The 19,338-nt window shown below is 46.2% G+C and overlaps 2 protein-coding genes across 2 annotated transcripts in view; one reads left to right on the forward strand and one right to left on the reverse strand.

Moving 5' to 3' along the window:
• SART3 (spliceosome associated factor 3, U4/U6 recycling protein) overlaps nucleotides 1-10,538 on the reverse strand; it is a 28,350-nt gene extending 17,812 nt beyond the window's left edge. The window contains exons 1-7 of the mRNA XM_028701996.2: nucleotides 10,171-10,538; nucleotides 8,905-9,031; nucleotides 8,353-8,457; nucleotides 7,366-7,550; nucleotides 6,342-6,447; nucleotides 5,716-5,840; nucleotides 772-927 (exon numbers count right to left, since the gene is read on the reverse strand). Coding sequence (XP_028557829.2) covers nucleotides 772-927; nucleotides 5,716-5,840; nucleotides 6,342-6,447; nucleotides 7,366-7,550; nucleotides 8,353-8,457; nucleotides 8,905-9,031; nucleotides 10,171-10,359 — 993 coding nt within the window. The 5' untranslated portion in view covers nucleotides 10,360-10,538. The remainder of the gene's footprint in view (nucleotides 1-771; nucleotides 928-5,715; nucleotides 5,841-6,341; nucleotides 6,448-7,365; nucleotides 7,551-8,352; nucleotides 8,458-8,904; nucleotides 9,032-10,170) is intronic.
• Nucleotides 10,539-12,035: 1,497 nt separating this feature from the next.
• ISCU (iron-sulfur cluster assembly enzyme) lies at nucleotides 12,036-18,526 on the forward strand. Its single transcript, XM_028701997.2, has 5 exons — nucleotides 12,036-12,192; nucleotides 13,751-13,864; nucleotides 14,015-14,125; nucleotides 14,764-14,842; nucleotides 17,709-18,526. The coding sequence occupies exons 1-5, from the start codon at nucleotides 12,094-12,096 to the stop codon at nucleotides 17,804-17,806; spliced, it is 501 nt and encodes a 166-aa protein (XP_028557830.1). The 5' UTR covers nucleotides 12,036-12,093; the 3' UTR covers nucleotides 17,807-18,526.
• The last annotated feature ends 812 nt before the right edge of the window (nucleotides 18,527-19,338 follow it).

A 19,338-nucleotide genomic window follows, 5' to 3' on the forward strand; every position in this document is an offset into this window, starting at 1 on the left:
TTAATGTGTACGTTTTTAATTTGCAAATTGGTTTAAACCAAAACAAAGGGGAAACAGGATAGAACTGAGTTAACACATAACATTCAACATCACATAACTAAAAGCCTAATCCAAGAGCCCTTGTGGTTGTGCTCAGATTAAGGAGAGAGTAATAGTGATTTTTCCTCTTATGTTACCAATGAAACAATATAAAGTGTTGGTGATAAATGTGGAAGGGGTGCTCAAAGTGAGGATAATAATTTATGTTTAAATTTAAATTTAGATAAACCAAATTGAACAAAATACTGTGGGGAGGGATTGTTTGTTTCCTAGAATACTAGCATATGTTACTGAATTAAACCACACCAGAGTAAAGCCATCTCTGTTCACACTTAGTTTATTTGTTAATCTCTCAAGGACATATGTTTCCCAATCTGTTTTGAACTTCTGCTTTGTGAAGGTCTCTGCTCAAGATTCTAGGCCACATGGAGAAGATACACTTAAAAGCAGGTGACATCTGCTAAAACCACATTAAGCCAAAGAAGAAGCTAAAATAAGATGCCTGTGATTCAGAAGCCCTCTCCCCACAATGAGCAAAATCAGAATAAACTATACAGAGTCAAGAGCAATCATGCAAACCTGCACTGCACATTCATGGGGTCTGGATCTCTTTGGAGAAGCATTTTAAATTTCTTATAGCAAGCAACACAGCTCTGGTTAAAACTAGTGGCCTTAGACTACAAGAAAGGTGCCTCTCAGGAGGCTCAGAGAAACTCTCTCAGGGCTCCTTACCAGATACTGCGTGTAACGAGCCCAGAGGTCTGGCACAAGGCAGTTCTCCGCCAGGGCACGCTCATAGGTCAGCTGAATGCGAGCCGGGTCTCCGGCCTTCGTCTCAAACTCTATATAGGCTTGGTATTCTGCCAGCTTTGGCGTCTCAGCTACTAGCTGAAATTAAAGGGGGAGGAAGGGAACCATTTCAGGATGTTATGAAATTATCATTAGTAGTAGTAGCAGCAGCAGCATATATTTATTTATACCTCACCTTTTTCCCTGACAGGGACTCAAGGCGGCTTAGAAATAAAATAGGAACAGCCGGTGGAGAAAGGACTTGATTTATTTACATGTGTTCAGCGTTTTCTACCAATAAGTCTCATAGCAAAATGCATTACAAATGTAGTTCACACAAATAAAATCATCAGCATACTAAGAAATGAATTAATGAATATACAACAAGTGAATAACTATGGATTTTTATCCTAATGTTGGAGGTTTTTTGTTTTGTTTTGTTTTGTTAAGTTGATATACTGGACTGGAGGAAGACTATGTTTGACATTTAGTTTGACTGGAGAGCCCCATTTAACTTTGGATGTCTGGGGTTGAAGATCAGGAAAACATTGCCTAGCAGAATGAGAATATTCATCCGAGCCAGCTATCTATGCTGGTCCTACATGGGCCAGCAAAAAAGCCAAGGGAAAATTTATATACCAAATCCCATATAAGGGGTCAGAGTGAGTCCAAGCCAAAGGCCAGGCAGAGCAGCTTCATCTTGCAGGCCCTGCGGAAAGATGTCAAATCCCACAGGGCCCTGGTCTCTTGTGACAGAGTGTTCCATCAAGTCAGGGCCAGTGCCAAAAAGGCCCTGGCCCTAGTTGAGACCAATCTAACCTCCTTGAGGCTTGGGACCTCCAAAGTGTTGTTATTTATGGACCTAAAGGTCCTCCGTGGGGCATACCAGGAGAAGCGGTCCCGTAGGTATGAGGGTCCTAGGCCGCGTAGGGCTTTAAAGGTCGAAATCAGCACATTAAACCTGACCCTGCACTCCACAGGGAGCCAGTGCAGATGGTAAAGCACTGGATGAATGAGATCCCGCGGCAAGGACCCTGTAAGGACCCTGCTGCATTCTGCACCCACTGGAGTTTCTGGGTCAGCTTCAAGGGCAGCCCCGCATAGAGTGAGTTACAATAATCAAGCCTGGAGGTGACCGTCGCATGGATCACTGTGGCCAGATCAGGGCGAGAAAGGTAAGGGACCAACTGCCTAATACGGCAGAGATGGAAAAATGCCACCTTTACTGTGGCTGCAACCTGCGCCTCCATGGAAAGGGAGACATCAAACGTTACACCCAAGCTCTTGACAGAAGGCACTGGCACTAACTGAGCCCCCGCAAGAGATGGGAGTTTGCCCCCCAACCCCTTGTTGTCCCAATCCAGCCAGAGGGCCTGTCTTCAAAGGATTTAACTTCAACCAGCTCCCACGCAGCCATCCAGCCACAGCTTCCAAGCATCTGGTCAGTGTGTCCGGGGCTGAGTCAGGGCGGCTGTCCATCAACAGATAAAGCTGGGTGTCATCAGCATATTGATGACAACGCAGCCCAAAACTCCAGACAATCTGGGCAAGAGGGTGCATAAAGATATTGAAAAGCATCGGGGAAAGGATTGTGCCCTGCAGCACTCCAAACACCAAGGAGTGCTGCGACAACTCCTCTAGCACCACCCTCTGTCCCTGACCTGAGAGCGCAGCCATTGTCGGACTGTGCCCTGAATCCCCACATTGGCAAGGCGTTGGTCCAAATGTTCGTGATCGACCATGTCGAAGGCTGCTGACAAATCTAAAAGAATCAGCAGTCACAACTCGCCTCTCTCTAGCTGTCTATGGAGATCATCTGTTAGGGCGACCAAAGCCATCTCCGTTCCATGACCAGGGCAAAAGCCGGACTGAAATGGATCCAGAGCCGATGTTTCATCCAGAAACCTACCAAGCTGTTCAGCAACCACTCTCTCAATTACCTTACCCAAGTACGAAAGATTCAAAACCAGGTGGTAATTGGATAGATCTAAAGGATCTAGTGATGTTTTCTTTAAGAGCGGACGCACCACTGCTTCCTTCAATTCCGCTGGGAATGTCCCCGTGATGAGGGACAAGATGGTGATCTCACCCAGAGGGAGTCCGCACCTCCTCTGGACACGCTCTAATCAGCCAGGACGGGCACGGGTCAAGGAGGCAAGTGCAGCTCGGAGGAATCTGTCTACATCGCAGGGAGCATCCGATCGAAGTGGTCCAATACTGGACCCAAGGACAGTCGAGGGGCCTCCATTTCTGTTACTGTATCCAAATTGGCAGGGAGGTCACGGCAGAGCAGCAAGACTTTCTCCGCAAAAAAGCTCGCAAATGCCTCACAGCTATGGGTCAAATTCGTATTTAAATTTGGTTGTCCCTCTAGGGATGTTAGAGACCTGATTATTCTAAAAAGTTGTGCTGGGCGAGAGCTAGCGGATGCAACGGAAGCTGAGAAGTAAAACTTCTTCACAGCTTTCACTGCCATCTCATAGGCTTTCATAAGCATCCTATAAGATGTTCTTGAGGCTCCATCGCGAGCACGCCGCCATACTCGCTCTAGCAGTCTGAGGTCCCGCTTCATTTTCTGGAGCTCCTCGGTAAACCAAGGGGCCCGGTTTCAGCGGGGTCGCAGAGGGCGCTTAGGTGCGATCTCATTGATGGCTCATTATTCCAGTTCTCGACAAGCTCATCTGCTGAGCCCAGAGGGAGCAGGGTCCCGCAAGACCTGACAAAATCCATCAAGATCCATTAGCCTCCGTGGGCGAGCCCAAATTGGCTCACCACCCAAGTGGGGTGGGGCAGGAAGTCAATCCTGGCTTTCAGGGCATAGTGATCAGACCATGGCACTTCCACAAGGGAGGACATGATCACATCTATACCCGCACCAAAGATCAAATCCAGTGTGTGGCCTGCTTGATGTGTGGGACCCAAAACAAACTGGGAGAGCCATAATGTCGCCATGGAAGACACCAGGTCCAGAGGAGGGGGTGCATCAGCATGAACACTGAAGTCCCCCAAAACCAACAGGTTAGGGAACTCCAAGGCCCAGCCTCCCACCACCAGCAGGCCTGACAGGGTGGCTGCTGGTGCACCAGCAAGACAGCCAAGCTCTCCTTGGTGCCCCACACTAGGCCAACACATTCAATGCCAGAGGTTGATGGTGCTGGCAGAGCCCTGAAAGAGCAATCCTCCCAGATTAACAACGCTACCCCTCCCCCTCAACCCACAGTCCACGACTGGTGGACAGAGAAACCCAGGGGTGCTATCTCATGCAAGGAGACTATTTCGCCTTCACGCACCCAGGTCTCCATCACACAAGCCAGGTCAACCCCCAGCGAGATAACAAATCTCGCATGGTGGCGATTTTATTGCCTATAGACCTGGCATTGCACAACACCAGTGACAGAGGTGGGTAATCCCTGCTCACCCCATCATTGTCCCTCGGAACGGGGTGTAGACTGAAAGGGGTTCGAGCATCACCCCATTTCAAAACCCTCCGCCTGTAGGGTCTACCCCCACTGCCAGACCTCCCTCTGACAGAACAGATTAGTTTTATTTGTTTGTTTGTTTTATTATATGGTATGTTGAAAAGTTTCAGTAAAAACACTTTGTTAAAAAACCCACCCCACCCAGCCCAACTGGCTGGAGTTGATGGAAGCTGCAGTCCAAAACATCTGCAGGGTGCCAGGCTGGGGAGGCTGGAAGCAGCTCCCCAAGGTCTCAAAGAAGAGAAGGGTTTTCGCTAGTCTAGCTGGCTTTTGGAACTGGAGATATCAGGGATTGAGCCTGGGACCTTCTGCCAGCAAAAGAGGTGCTCCAGCACTCAGGCACAGTAAAGTAACAACAGATGCAGTCATGGGGAAAAGAAAGTGCACCCTCTTTGAATTCTGTGGTTTTACAAATCTGGACATAATAGCAATCATTTGTTCCTTAGTAGGTCTTAAAACTAGGTAACTACAACCTCAGATGAACAACAACACATGACATATTACACCGTGTCATGATTTATTTAACAAAAATAAAGCCAAGATGGAAAAATCATGTCTGAAAAACTAAGTACACCCTTACTGCTTCTATGGGAATTAAAAGGCTAAGTAGCAGGCAGGGGCTGCTAATTAAATGTCCTTGCTTAACTGATCATCGGCAAGTGTGCCCACCTCTGTAAGAGCCAAAGTTTTAGCTGTTTGCTGGTCTGGAGCATTCAGGTGTGTTTTCAATGCCAAGGACATTGAAAGAGGACACAATGCTCTAAGAGAAGCAAGTGCTGCTGCCCGTGAAACTGGGAAGGGTTCTAAGGCCACCTTCAACCAATGTAAAGTCCATCATTCTACAGTGAGAAAGATTATTCAAAAGTGGAAAACATTCAAGACAGTTGCCAGTCTTCTCAGGAATGGACATCCCAGCAAATTAATTTCATGTTATTACTGCTAAAGGTGGTTCTACAGGCAATGGAGTCCTAAGGTGTACTTAGTTTTTCACATATGGCTTTTCCATTTTGGCTTCAAATAAATCATGACATAATATATAACATGTCACGTGTTGTTGCTCATCCGAAGTTGTGTTTACCTCATTTTAAGACCTGCTAAGGAAAAGATGATTGTTACTATGTCTTCATATGTAAAATCACAGAATTCAAAGAGAGTGCACTTTCCTTTTCCCGTGACTGTATGTGAGAGAGAAAAATTCATTATCAGAGGCCAGATAAAACACACACTGTATTTGAGCTTCAGTGACATCAGAGATTTTGTCTAATACAAGTTTGCTGTAAATAAGTTTACACTGCAAGAGGTGTAGAGTTGGACGGGACCTGTTTGGATCCTGTCCAGCTCTGCATTTCTATGATTTCCACTGCTGGTAAAGAGCAGCCCCATTCCACCCAGCAAGGAAGCACCTTACCAGGGCCTCTTCGTACGGTTTACATTTAGCCATCTGCTGCAAAGCCTTCTTGTAGTTTCTGATCACTGCTTCAGGGACTGGCTCCTCAGACCACTCTTCATACTCTGCATATGTAGCCTCCATATCTTGGCATAAGTAACAAAAACCATTTCAGAATATTTCCTACCTGCTTAGCATGGCTCTCAGCATTTGAAATGAGAGTTTCTTTTCATGAGGATGAAAAATTATATTGCAACCAACTTGAAACTTATTTCTCTGGCACAGGAAACCAATAGCAAAAGTTATTCTTCCTTAAAAAACACATGCCACATTGGAAGTTACCTGTTTCCCCCCTCCCCCTTCAATTCCCTCCTTAAATCCCCAAGATCCATTTAAAAAAACATTCCGAAGAGAAAGTTGTGTTCAAAGGCTCTCTGGGCAATACACCTTATTGATGGCAGGAGTCCTTTCTGTGCCGCTGCCAAAAGGAATGCCTGCAGTCCCCCACAAGTTCAAATGGAGAAGGCACCCAGAGCTTTGCACCCAGATCAGAATCACAGTAGATTTGTCTCGAGGTGCACACTGCACACACCCCAAGCAGATGCAGTTCCACCAGACTGGAGCCACTAAAGCTCACAGGTTCTTACCAAGAAGTGGGATCCCCAGCTGGCGCCTAAAGAGCACATGAATCCTTCCAAGCTGTGCGCTGACTGTCTGCTGCTGCTCAGCAGATGGAACGCTGCCGGCTGCCGGCTGCACAAGAAGAGAGGGAGAAAACAATTGGTGAACATCAGACAAGGCTACGAGATGCAGCAAGGAGTGGAAGGCCTCTAGGAGCCCACCAGCCTCATCAGAAACAAATGTGCACATACACAAAATGAAGTCCCAAGCATCAAGGGCTGCTGATAGGGCCCCCAAGTTGCACCATCACCCCCGGCTTGGAATAGGGACAGAAAGCAGACCTTCCTCCCCAGATGAAGGCTCCCCTCAGAAGGCTACTGACCCCCACCCCACTGCACTTCTTAGTGGCCAATTATTCAAAAAGAGTTTGCAGGGAACCAGGAAATCCCACTTCCCCAGAGAGTCAATAAGTCATCCTTTCGCCTCAACAGAATACAGCCCCTTCTTGGGAGATTTGCCATCCGCACAAGTACAAATTAAGGGTAGCAAAGCAAGGTCTTTGTATACTGCTATACCATTAAAAAAAAAATCAGCATGTTATATATATTAGATTAGAAGCACATAAAAACTTAAGCTCAAAACTTAAGCTCATAAAGCAAATTATGTATTCTTAACTCCCTGCATAAGCTTGGACATAAAAAGCTGGCGCAGAAGGCATCTCCTGAATCTCTACTGGCAGAGTGTTCAACAAGATTGGGCCAATGACGCTCCTGCAGACTATCGCAGTAATCCGACTATGATACTGTATAAAGGTTCAGGAGATCCCAGAGACACCCTGGATTCAAGTTGTTCAGGGATTTGTAAATTAATACAAGGACCTTGAATCTGGCTCAATGGCAGCCAGAGCAATGTTGTTCCATCAGCAATCTGGCTGCAGCATTCTGCACCAGCTGGAGCTTCCAAACCAGGCCCAAGGGGAGCCCTGCATAGAGCACATGGTGGTAAATCATCTTCAAGGTTACCAATGCATAGACTACAGTGGTCCTTTACCTGCACTGTTTCCAGGATGGCATTTTCAAACTCCCGATATGCCTCCCAGATGGCAGCTCCTTTCGTCATGTGAAGACCAACAGCCGTTAGCGCCCTTTCAAAGATTGAACGAACTTTATCAATGCCTCCCTCCTGGCCAATGCCTCCAATCGAGTACTGGGCATATTCCAGCCATATTTCCGGACCTAGAAAAAAGCACCAGAATGCTGCCCACTCAGGTCTGCATGCGATTTATTCCAAAAGTGCAGCTTTAAGATCTTTTAACTGTGATCAGTTTTAACTGGGTTCTACCCGCTCTTTTTCATTATTGACTTCTGTACTGTATTTTTTGCTGCTGAATTATGTGTAAGCCACCCTATTAAATTTTATGTGAAGAGTGTGGAAACAATTCTTTTAAAGATGAACTTATAGATTTCACTGCTCAAGCATACACATGGATAAAAGCAAATGCAACAGTCAACATTTGTACTCATTTGTAAGGGAGTCTTGGGAAGTTAACCAGAGATCAGGAACCCCTAGCCCTCCAGGTGTTGCAGGACACCAAATTCCCATGAGCCCCAGGTAGCATGGCCAATGGACTGCAGTTCAACAGTATCTGGAGGACTACAGGTTCCCCATCCTGGGTCTAAATTATCTCTGTGTTGGGAGAGCAAAGGCAGAAGATGACAAACCAGCCTAAATGGACCTCACTTTTGCCTATCCCTCAGCTCTTCCCCTAGAGCTACCTGAATTCATTCTCTCCCCATTCCAATTATTCTCTCCATGTACCATGTTTTCCAACAGAAATAAACAGCAAATATTTAGAACCCAGAACTTTGCAAGCCAAACTGCCAGGAATGGTTAAAGAGTCGGACAATCAGCCTTCAGTTTACACTTGCCTGGCTTAAAATTTAGTATCCTGCAGTTTAGGTGGCTTGTTTAGGCTGTTTTGGCTTAGGAACATGTCAAAGTTTGTGGTGTTAGATTTTTTTTAAGGTGAAAACTTACAGATGTAGTCTTTCACAGCTCTCTCAAAGAGATCATAGATCTTGTCTCTCTCCGAGTTTTCTGAAGCCATCCGAATCTCATCCTTCAGCCAGTCTAGCCAGATTTCTGCAGTATACAGGATATGTACATTCATATCAACAGAACATGAGCACAACAGGCATACAGCCTTTCAACTTGGAGGTAGCACATAACCGTTATGACTAGTATACTTTGATAGGCAATCCATAGGAGACAAGGCTAACTCCCTTTTAAAGCCAGCACGACATCGTGTAGAGGAGCCAGTGCAGAGTAGTGGTTAGAGTGCTGAACCAGAACCAGGGAGACCAGGGTTCAAATCCCTGCTCAGCCATGAAGCTCACTTTGTGACTTTTGTGCCAGTCACTGTCTGTCAGCCTAACCTCCTTCACAGGGTTTTTGTGATGATAAAATGGAGAGGGAGAGAAGTGTGCATGCCCCCTTGAGCTCTCTGGAGAAAATGTGGGATATAAATGTAATGATAAATAAAATAAATAGCGTAAGGTTATGGCAAATCAAGCTATAAAAACAGCCTACCTTCTGTAAGGGGAAAGAGTTCACTCATCTTCTGACGGGCTCTTCGGAGTTTGACTAATTCTCCTTCCTGGTGCAGCAATTTTATGAGATCCAGGTGACAATTGTAATCAAATACATTGATGGATAGCTTAAAGACAACAAAAATAGCTTTATTTGTAAGCTTTTAGTGGAAGAACAGGTAGAAGTCAAGCCTCATTGGCTTTTTTCTTGGGTGTGTTCTTGACTTAACAAGGCACCACAAACAATCATTCTAGGGGGAATCTATGCATCCGTTCTCTCAGGTCATGCTCAAGTCCCTGATATTTTCACAGCACACTAAGTTGCAGTTTGCACCAGCTCCAGCTCATAGACCAGGAGCCTGAAATCTATGCACACCACTGTCTAGTTATGATGGCTTCCGCTACATCTCTGTACATGTCATCACCCAGGGCTGGCCTCCTTCCCCAAAAAGTCAGGCATGGTTTGCTCAAAACATGGTCTCAAAAAGTACCTCAGGGAGATCTCTCTCTCTCTCAGTGCAGAGGCGCAGGGGATCTGCCTACATTGGAGGGCAGTAGTAGAACACCAGGTTTGCATGTAGAAAGTCCCAGGTGCAACCCCCGCTTCCTCCAGGCAGGGCTGGGAAAGACTTCTTGCGCATTTTAAACTGAGTTAATTAGGCCAACAGGAGCCAGTGTGGCACAGTGGTTAAGAGCTGGGGAGACCAGGGCTTCAGCCACTCACTTTCAGCCCAAGCTACCTCACCTCTCCCCATGTGAACTGACCCGGACCCCGCAAGCATCACTTCGCGTGCCCCCTCCACGAGAGGCCTGGAGGGTGGCAACACGGGAATGGGGCCTTTGTTGCGTATCTTTAGATGCTGAGCAAAAACATTCCTCCTCTCCCAGGCCTTTCTTTAATCAATGAATCTATGGGGGGGGGGGAATGTCTGCTTGTTATTGTTACATATCTTTGTGTTTCTATGAAGCGAACCGCTCTGTGATCCTCGAATGAAGTGGCATAAAAGTAAGTTATAACAATGAAAAACGAGGAAGGAAAAGGTGTGATATAAAGGCAGCAAGATAACGAACTAAACAGCTCGGTGCTGCCAGCTGCACCCCTGAGACTCTTCCCCAAGCACACGGCGAGGGGAGGGGAGGAGGTCCAGGCTCACGCAGGAAGAGAGAAACCAAAAGCGACCCTCCTCGCCCCCCCCCCCGGCCCCGTCTTCGCTTCGGGCGGGGGCGTGGCCTTCTCCGCCGCAGCCCCGCCCCGCGCGGCCCTCACCTGCTCTTCCAGGCGCTGGATCTCGGCCTCGTTCTCCTTCTCCGCGTCCTCATCCTCGCCTTCCCCGGAGGACTCCTCGGACTCCCCATCCGCTTCTTCCTCTTCGCCGTCGCCTTCCTTCTCGCCTTCATCTTCCGAGGCCCGCGCCTCCCGCATCTCCTCCTCAGCGGCTCCGCCAACGGCCGCCATCTTGTGCCGCCGCCGCCGCGCGCGCCTCTCTCCCACTCAAGGAAAGGCCCCCTCCCGCCAGCCTTTTCGCCCGCCGCGCTTCTGGGCTGCCCTGCTCTAACGCCTGACTGAAAAATAGAGGCAGCTGCTGCTCCGAAGGCGTCTGGTACAAACAAGGCCGGGGGATGTCTGTCCCGCAGAGCTCTTAAGAAGGGCCGCTGGACAGGAAGCGTCCCCGGCAGGTGAAGGGCATCGCCATTTGGTTCTTTTCGAAGGGGCATAAATCACGGGCTTTCCCAAAAGCGCCTCAAGGAAGGTCAGAAGGACCCTCTCCATCGCTCAGGGAAAGGCAGGCCGGGGCCGCCATGTTGAGTGTGTCAGCGCGCCGCTGCTCTGGTTCCGTTGGCTTGAAAGGGAGCTTGCGCAGGAGACCTTCCTGTTTGGTTGTGTCTCGTGTGTGCTATGACACTGATATCCCGCCTTTTCCGTAGAGTGGCCCCCGAGGGAGCTTCGTCGCTGAGTGTAACTTTCAAAATAGGCCAGCCCATTTGCCCAAGCAGTGGCGCTGAGAGAGCGGGGGAGGCATCTGCTCTGAAAGCAGCATTAAATTTGCTCCAGGGCCCCGGTTGGGTGGGGGGGGGGGGGCCAACAGCCACGCATAAAAGCTTGGTCCTCTCCAGAGTCGTGTCAGGCCATAAATAAAAGAATTTGTACGCCCACCTGCTTCAAATAATAAATCATTTATTTACTCCCATTATTTGCATACTTCCCAATAAAATATTCAATAAATAAAATAATTGGTGTAAAAATACATGTAAAACTGTAAAATCAAAGCGGATGCCAACACTGATGGCATTCTCTCGTGACTGCTAAACATTTATGCTCTCAATAATTAAGTACAGTAATTATGGTCAGCAAATATCGGTTTTGGCCTGACTACTATTTTTTCTGTAAGTTTCAATGTCGTTTAATGTGTTTTTGTGTCCCCTGCCTTGTGATGCTGACATGAAAAGTGAGATAGAAACAGTTCTAATAAATAAAAGGCAACAAAGCAAAAAAACAAAAAAAAAAGCATAGCTCCTTTGCACCCGGCAGCGGCCTACAAATGACGCAGGCTTTCCCCGCACTAGGCCTGACAGAAGCGGTGGCGCTGAACAGCCTCGGGCTTGGGAATTCTTTAAGAGGTTTTGTTGGGAGGTGGGTGGGTTGTTACAGTTATTGACTGTAATCTTTAGTATTTCATTTCAGATGTTACAGTACTCTGATTTATGCTTGGTTGTGTGTTTTTTGTTATATTTATTATTTATGACTACTGTTGTTACGTTGGAATTGTGCTTTTTCATGTTGTAAGCCGCATGGAGCATGGTTTGAACCCTGGAAAGATGGAATTCAAATAGAATTATGTATGTATGTACATAATGTCTACTCAGAAGTAAATCAAACTAAATTCAGCAGGATTCGCGCCCAAGTGGAATTAGGACTGCAGACAAAGCAACAAATCAAAACTTGCAATAATAATAATAATAACGATAATAATAAGACAAATGACAATAATGAGAATAACATCCAGGCAGCAACAGGCTAATTCCCTCCCCGGGAGGGTTAAGTTTATTCCTCCCGGAGGGCGTGGCTAATGACGCCCGTTTCGTTTTGCCCTCAGCAGGGCGCTGTGGCCTCACCTGGCGCTGCCGGCGTGGCGTCACAATCTCGCGCCGCCCTTGTCTCCTGCGTCGCAGTTCTCCTCCAGCAGACAAGATGGCGGCGCTGAGGGCGAGCGTTGCGCAGCGGGCGGCGGCGGCTCTCCTGAGGCCTGGGCCGGCCCAGGCTCCTCTCGCCGCGGGATACCACGAGAAGGTAGGGGACGGGGGCTGGCTCACCCAAGGGGGGCTTTGAGGGTCGCAGGAGAAAGGCGGGCGAGGGGGGAGGACCCAGCAGAACAGGGGTTTTCGTGGGGGGGGGGTGTCCCTCAGAAGGTGGCGGAGCCTCCTTCCCTGGAGGGTTTTGAGAAGCAGAGGCCAGGCGGCCACCTGTCAGGGATTCCTCAGCTGTCACTCCTGCATCGCAGGAGGACGGACTCGAGGACCCTTGGAGGGCCCCTTCCGCTCTGCAGCTCCGTGATTCTCTGAGGCAGCGGCTGTCATTCTAAATGGGTAGCTGGATTGTGGGGGATATCACAAGGGGGTGCAAGGGAACGCTGCGCAGGTATGGGGGTCATAAGGGGTGTTGGGGGGTAACCTAGGGGGGTTGGAGAGGGGATGTGATAAGGATTTGGGGGACTAAGGTAGGATTGGGGATCTTTGTAGACCTGGGGCTGATACAACAAGGGTGGCTGGAAACTGAGTGGAACATCAGAAAGGGGGTGAGAAGGGAAGCCTGCACAGATTTGAGGAGAGGACAGTTTAGTGGGCTTCAAACAGAATAGATGCCTGAGAGGGGTTAATTAGTATAAATAATGAGGACACTTCGTTTAAAAAATAATAATAATAAATTGAGTGGTGATCTTTAACAAATAGCTGGTGGTCAGAGGGAGGCATGGGGAAAGGCCTTGCAGTGGGGCAGGGGCTGCATTGTGGGTAGATAGAGAAGTTGGTGACTGAGGTTGGCCTTTTTTACTCTCATTCCTTTTCCATTTTGTATCATGGCCTCTATATTGTTAGCCTGCAGGCAGGGACTGCCTTGCTCTTGTGTACAATGCTTAGTGAAATCCATGTGCTCTAGGAATGATTAGCGGTAATCATAAGCTGTGGGAGTTGGCGTGATTCATGGAGGGAAGGAGGAAGGATGCAGAAGGAACAGGGCTAACATAGTCAGAGAGCTGGCATATGAAGGGTGGTATACTAAAAGGAGGCACAGAAGGAGAGGCAGGAAACGGCGCACAGTGGTGGGGGTTTGCAGACATCTGGCTTAGAACTGGTATTAGTATTGGCTAGATACTGTGCACCAGTATATTCCCTGCTGGGTTCGAAGGGCCATGCTGTTTGTTTCTCCTGCCCATAATGTGGAGGAGCACTTTGACTACAAGGTTGTGTACACAGGGCATTGCAGACACTCCCCCTCCCCTTGACAGATATTTTATGAGACTGGGGTAAGTTTTAATCATTTCTTGGGGATCTCTTTAAGTTGTGCTGGACTGAGTGGCAGAAATCAAACAATTAGAAGGGTCCCTGTAGGCTGCCTTGTCCAGCCACCTGTGTGATGATGCAGAAAATCCAAAGATAGACATCCCCGTTGTCTAGGGCTCAGTCAAGAAATGTCTCCAGTAGGTGGCAGTCAGAGACTTTGCGACTCCATTAAATGATAAGTGAATAGTCCTAGAGTTGCAGAGCTGGAAGGTTCCAGGATGATTATCTTCTTCAAGGATTCACCTTTGTCCTCTGAAGATGCACATCAAACCTTTGCTTTTGAATTCCAGGTTGTTGATCACTATGAGAACCCACGAAATGTTGGTTCCCTGGATAAGAACGCAAAGAATGTTGGGACTGGCCTTGTGGGAGCACCAGCCTGTGGGGACGTCATGAAGCTGCAAGTAAGTTAGTGCTGCCTTGAGGCACCAAAGGCTGTGAGACAATAAAGCCTCTTCCAGTCTCTCACCCTCTATACTCTGTGATCGTGAACAAGAGAAGTGTCTCTTTCGTTTCAATGCAATGCTTAGTCACTCTCATGAAAATGTCCTCAGGTTGAAGTAGATGAAAATGGAAAGATAACAGATGCCAGGTTCAAGACGTTTGGCTGTGGGTCAGCAATCGCTTCGAGTTCCTTGGCTACTGAATGGGTGAAGGGCAAGACGGTAAGTCTGATGCCTGTCAATATATACCTTGGCCTTGTTTTGGAAAAAAACCTTTCATGCTGCATTACCATCTCTTAGGCTGCTTGAAGAAAGTCGTTTCCAGTCCAGGGAGGGTAGATTTTGCATGCATCATCCTAAGAGTCTAATAATGTGGAAGTCAATTGTGGAGGCCTGCAGCTGGATCAGACCAAAAGTCCTTTTTGTCCAGCATCCTGTTCTCGGTGATCAGCCAGATGATTCTGTGAAGCCTGCAGACAGGATATGATTGCAGCAGCACCCTTCCTACCAGTTCCCAGCAGCTGAATTTCAGAAGCATACTGCCTCCAGCAGAGGGGTGGTAAGCTGAAATTGAAAATGAATAGAAAATGAAATTGTGTCTGTGGAGCAGAGTTAGCAGCAGTTGCTATGGAAAAGCTGTAGCTTACGGACCTGTTTTGTGTTCAGAAAGTATTAGGTTCAATCCTCAGCTTCTCCAGGTAGGACTGGGAAGATACCTTCTCTGAAAGAACCACTGCCAGTTATTCTAAACAACACTGAGCTCGATAGACCTGAAGTCTGGTAGTGCAAGACAGTAGTCCTGTGTGCCTAAGTCCATGGTATGAAATGGAAGGCTAAATAGTAATTTTTGTATGTTTCAGGTTGATGAAGCCTTGAAGATCAAAAACACAGACATTGCTAAAGAGCTCTGCCTTCCTCCAGTAAAATTGCACTGCTCCAGTAAGTAACTTTTTTTTCTCCTTTGTTACCATTGAAACTCTTTGCAGACAAGTTGTTGGAAAGAAGCACCACAAGGCCCCAAATGCAAATAGTCAATCATGAACAAGAAAGGTGGATGTAAGTGAAGTTCTTTTACAGCGATGCCTTCTATGTAGTTGGTATGTTCATAGAGAAAGTGAAGAGCTAGAATATAAGGGCATATGCCTTTCTCTGATTGGTGCTAAGGAGAGTTGTAATCCAACAACATCTGTACAACTACAAGTTCTCCAACCTTGGGAGGCTGGAAATTGGTTCTGGAGCTAGTGTTGTGATAGACTGAACCAGGAAGTTCCTGTTATAGTTCCTGCCGTTAAACTCAGTGGAAGGCTGTTGAAAAGGGAGTCAGGGTTGAGACACAGAATAATATTGGCTTATCAGTCAGTCTCAGTCAGTTTTATTGCACATAGCCAAAGGCTGCCGCAATGTACACAGAATTATTTGACAATTAAAAGAAAATATACTGAATTGGTAAAAAAAGACTTAAAACATTTATATTATTAAAACATTACGTACTCTAAACAAAGCTATAAAAGTACCCCAATGTACAAATAAAAACATTAAACAATAAAATTCATAAGCTAAAATCATCACATGGTCACTAATGTTAAAAACAATATCAATTAATACAATGTGCAATTTATACTCAGAGTTTGGTGACAAAGATAGAGCATAGCCTGAGGTAGATAGATAGGATCAAATAAATTCATCTCCTTTACAGTTAATGGCTACCTTGGCTATATAATTTGCTCTAATTTTCCTAGCAGCAGTTGCAAAAAGTGCTACCCGCCAGGTCACATACTTATCTGTGTCTGCAAGGAGATATAACATCATATCGAGGGGGTTCTGGCCAGGGGACCCTGTCATTATAGTTACCAAAAATCTTTTTCTTGCATCATTATATAACGGACAGTGCAAGATATAATGCATAAGGTCCTCTACTTCAGAATATCCCCTAATGCAAACACGTTCGTTTTTTGGTATGCCTCTATGTCTCCCATCTCTATAAGCAGAGCTTATTGTATTTAGTCGTAGCTCTGTAAAAGCTTTTCGAAGCTGTGCAAAAGTCAATTCATTAAAATAAGATATGTGTTCATTGACCTCTCTAAGTTTAAAATACAATGGGGCACATGTAGATGTGCACATAGAGTTTAGATCGTTTTTAGTTGCCACTGCCCTTATGGTTCGTTTAAAAATATTTTTCTGTGAATATAAGGGGAGTTCTTTAATCTCAGTCACTGAGAGATCATATTTGCCCATCAGTTGGGCAGCATGATGTACCCAGTTTTTAAGGGGTAATCCATTTGAGAGCTCAATCAGGCATTTTTTTGGTAGCCTAGTGTTGTCCATCTGTTGAACTCTAAACCAGTAACAGAGAATTCTTTTATCTATTTGGCTCTCTATGCTCAACATGTGAGTTTCCAACCTGACCATGGCAGATTGCACGTCTTTGGGTAAACCTAAAAGAACTCTTAAAAAATAATTCTGTGGGGGTTCCAGACCGGAGACCTTTGAGGTACCCCAAACCTCTGCACCATATAAAATCTGGGCCTTTGTTTTTGCTTTATACACAGATAGAGCTGGGTTGACCAGATTTCCACCTTTACATGCAGCGAATTTCAGAATGGCTTTTGCTGATTTAAAGGCTTGCAATTTAATATTGGATAGCTGTGTATTCCAAGATGCCGTTTCTGAATATATCAATCCCAGATATTTAAACGTATTTACTTGGTTTATGATGTGTTCATCCAGGTGCCAAACATGCTTTTTATAACGCTTCCCAAATACAATGACCTGCGTCTTATCATAGTTTATAGATAAAGCATTCCTCATGCAATATGAACTTAATTTTGCAAGCAGCCATCTCAGGCCCACCTGGGTTCTAGATACAAGTACTAGGTCATCAGCATACATTAAAACTGAGAGTTTTTGGTCGAGAATTGTGACAGGGGCAAACTGTAGGCCCTCCAGTTCTTTAACCATGTCATTAATATAAAAATTGAACAGGAAAGGTGCCAAAATGCATCCCTGTTTGACTCCAGTAGTGGTCTTAATTCTAGTGGTGAGATGGCCAGCCAGATCCACCTTTACTTGTATTGATGTGTCAGTATATAATGTTTTGATGAGAAATAATAGACGGAGGTCTATATTTGTCTTCTCCAATTTTTGCCACAATGCGTGTCTTGGGACCGTATCAAAAGCTGACTTTAGATTGATAAAAGCAACATATAATTTTTGCTTCAAATTATGGATGTATTTACATAGCAGAAAGTTCAGCACAAAGCACTGGTCCAATGTGGATTTCCCTCTTTGGAAACCAGCTTGGACTTCAGATATCACCTTATTTGTATCTGCCCATTCTTCTAGTCTCCCAAGAAGGAGCCTGGCATATAGTTTGGAGGCTACATCTAACAAACTAATGGGTCTATAATTGGCAGGGTTTTTCTTATCACCCTTTTTATATATTGGGGTATTGGCTTATCTTTATGGGGCTGTTGTAAAGAATGCTGAGAAGGCAAGTGAACTGATTTGTGCACAAGTGCTGTGCCCATGCTAAGTCATAAAACTAGCCTAAGAACACCCCTCAAAACTCAGAAATCTGGGCTCGTAGGAAATCTCTCCTTCACTTTAGAAATGCCTAAAGGTCACCACAAGGTGAATGTGGGGGTTTACTGCCAAGGTTGTGAATTGGCCTGCTGAATTGCAGGAGAGACCCAGAAGCATGGCTCTTCTCCCAGAGTCCTTGGCACTCAGGATTGAAATTATTTTGCTTATTTGACTTCTGCTGTTAAACCAATGTAAAATTTCACTTGTGTTCTTCCTCCCTTAGTGCTGGCAGAAGATGCCATCAGGGCTGCCTTAGCAGATTACAAGTTGAAGCAGGGGCCGAAGAGCAGTGAGCCAGGAAAAAATGCAAGCGTGGCCTAGAAGGAGGTGCTGCGTGTCAAAAGGCCTGTCCCGCGACAACCTCCTTGTCATTCCAATTGTAATTTAGCAGGGCAATTACAGCAAGGAGCGCATTTTGGAAGCATGCACAATGTCAGGCTGCATTGGAACCACCTCAGGGCAGTCGCCTTGATCATCTTTGCTACCAGCTTTTCTGTTTTCCTTCCACATGTGGGAGGAAAGAGAAGAACCTTCTTGTGATTTCAGTGTGAGAATTTTGCTATAAGTAATCGTTCCAGCTTTCAGTGTGTAGGAGGCAATTGCCTACATGTTTGCTAGGGCATGGCCTGCTGTTGCAAGGAGCAGCCCCATCTCCGCTTTGGGCAAAGCTGCCTGGTACGAGAGGACAGTCAGGGACCTGTAACCCTCCCCACAGGAAGGGAAATTGAGCCCACTCTAGATATCTTTGGGGACTAAAGAAGGTAGAAGTTCCTCTCCTGCTGTTTCCGCAGATGAGGCAGCAAGCAAGAATCTCCCTTCCCATTGCCAGCAGCATGTTCTTCTAGCCGGGAGGGAGGAGATTTACCCCAACAGCAGATTAAGGCAGAAACAACCATGTTCCTATCCTTATTCCCTAGTTTGGGTTTTAAAGAAAAGGATTGTGTGATCAGACAGTTTATGCACAAGTTTCTGATTTATTTTATGTACAGTGTATGCTATATAGAAATATATAGAGATAATATATGCTGTGCTCTGGCTCAATGAATTGTGTGTTTCTTCCTAGCAAATTTCAGGCTGAATTTAGAAGAGGAATTTGTATAAATGCCTTATTTGGCACAACAGTATTCAGCCAGACCACAGAGAAATAAGAGAGAGGTATCAGCCTGCTTGGGGTGGGTGTGGAGGATGCAACATAGAGTGACAGTGGGAAGAGAGAAAACAAACTGAGGGGGAGGGAAGACTGTGGTGCCTTCCTTGGTGGGAATGGCTGGCTGGGACCCTGTAGGGTCACTCCTTTTGGGAGATAATACACAGTGGCATTTTGTTGCCGATTGCTTGTATGGCCCTTCTAAAAGTAGGGAATGTAGGCCACAGTCCTCTTGCTCCCCAGCAACCGACACTCAGGAGATTTGCTCATCATCTTTGGAAAATGCCAGCCCTGTGCTCTTTGAAACAGCCTTGAAAAGCAGTCAGCCCCATTAGAGAACAGCATTGCTTAGAAGGACAAGATAGCTCAGTTTCTCAGTAAGAAAGGCAAAAAGTCCTTCACCAATGTGAGGGGTGTATTCATAGCAAAATCTGCATTTATCCCCCCCCCAAGGAATGGGAGGGGGGTACTGTTGCCCAGAAGAACTCAGTTGGGGTTTTCTTACACAGTCCTTCGCTTCAGGAACAGTGACAGGTCAGAACTACATTTCCAGGTTCCTTGGCTGATTTACAACCAAAGCAACCTGAAAAATAAAAAAGGTTTAATGAACTAGTACTTAAGGAAGACTTCCCTTTTTAGTTTCTGGGTGGTGAATAGGAGAGGAGAGAAAAAGTCATGTTTCAGTTGGACTGATTCTTGAAGTGTG

This window comes from Podarcis muralis, chromosome 13 (assembly GCF_964188315.1).
Source record: "Podarcis muralis chromosome 13, rPodMur119.hap1.1, whole genome shotgun sequence".
Lineage (NCBI taxonomy): Eukaryota > Metazoa > Chordata > Lepidosauria > Squamata > Lacertidae > Podarcis > Podarcis muralis.

Excerpts from the sequence above, each read along its gene's own strand:
- ISCU (XM_028701997.2), top strand. The coding sequence starts at position 12,094 with ATGGCGGCGCTGAGGGCGAGCGTTGCGCAGCGGGCGGCGGCGGCTCTC. Across the intron at positions 12,193-13,750 it reads CCGCGGGATACCACGAGAAG|GTTGTTGATCACTATGAGAA; the intron begins GTAGGGGACGGG and ends TTTGAATTCCAG. Across the intron at positions 14,843-17,708 it reads AGTAAAATTGCACTGCTCCA|TGCTGGCAGAAGATGCCATC; the intron begins GTAAGTAACTTT and ends TTCCTCCCTTAG.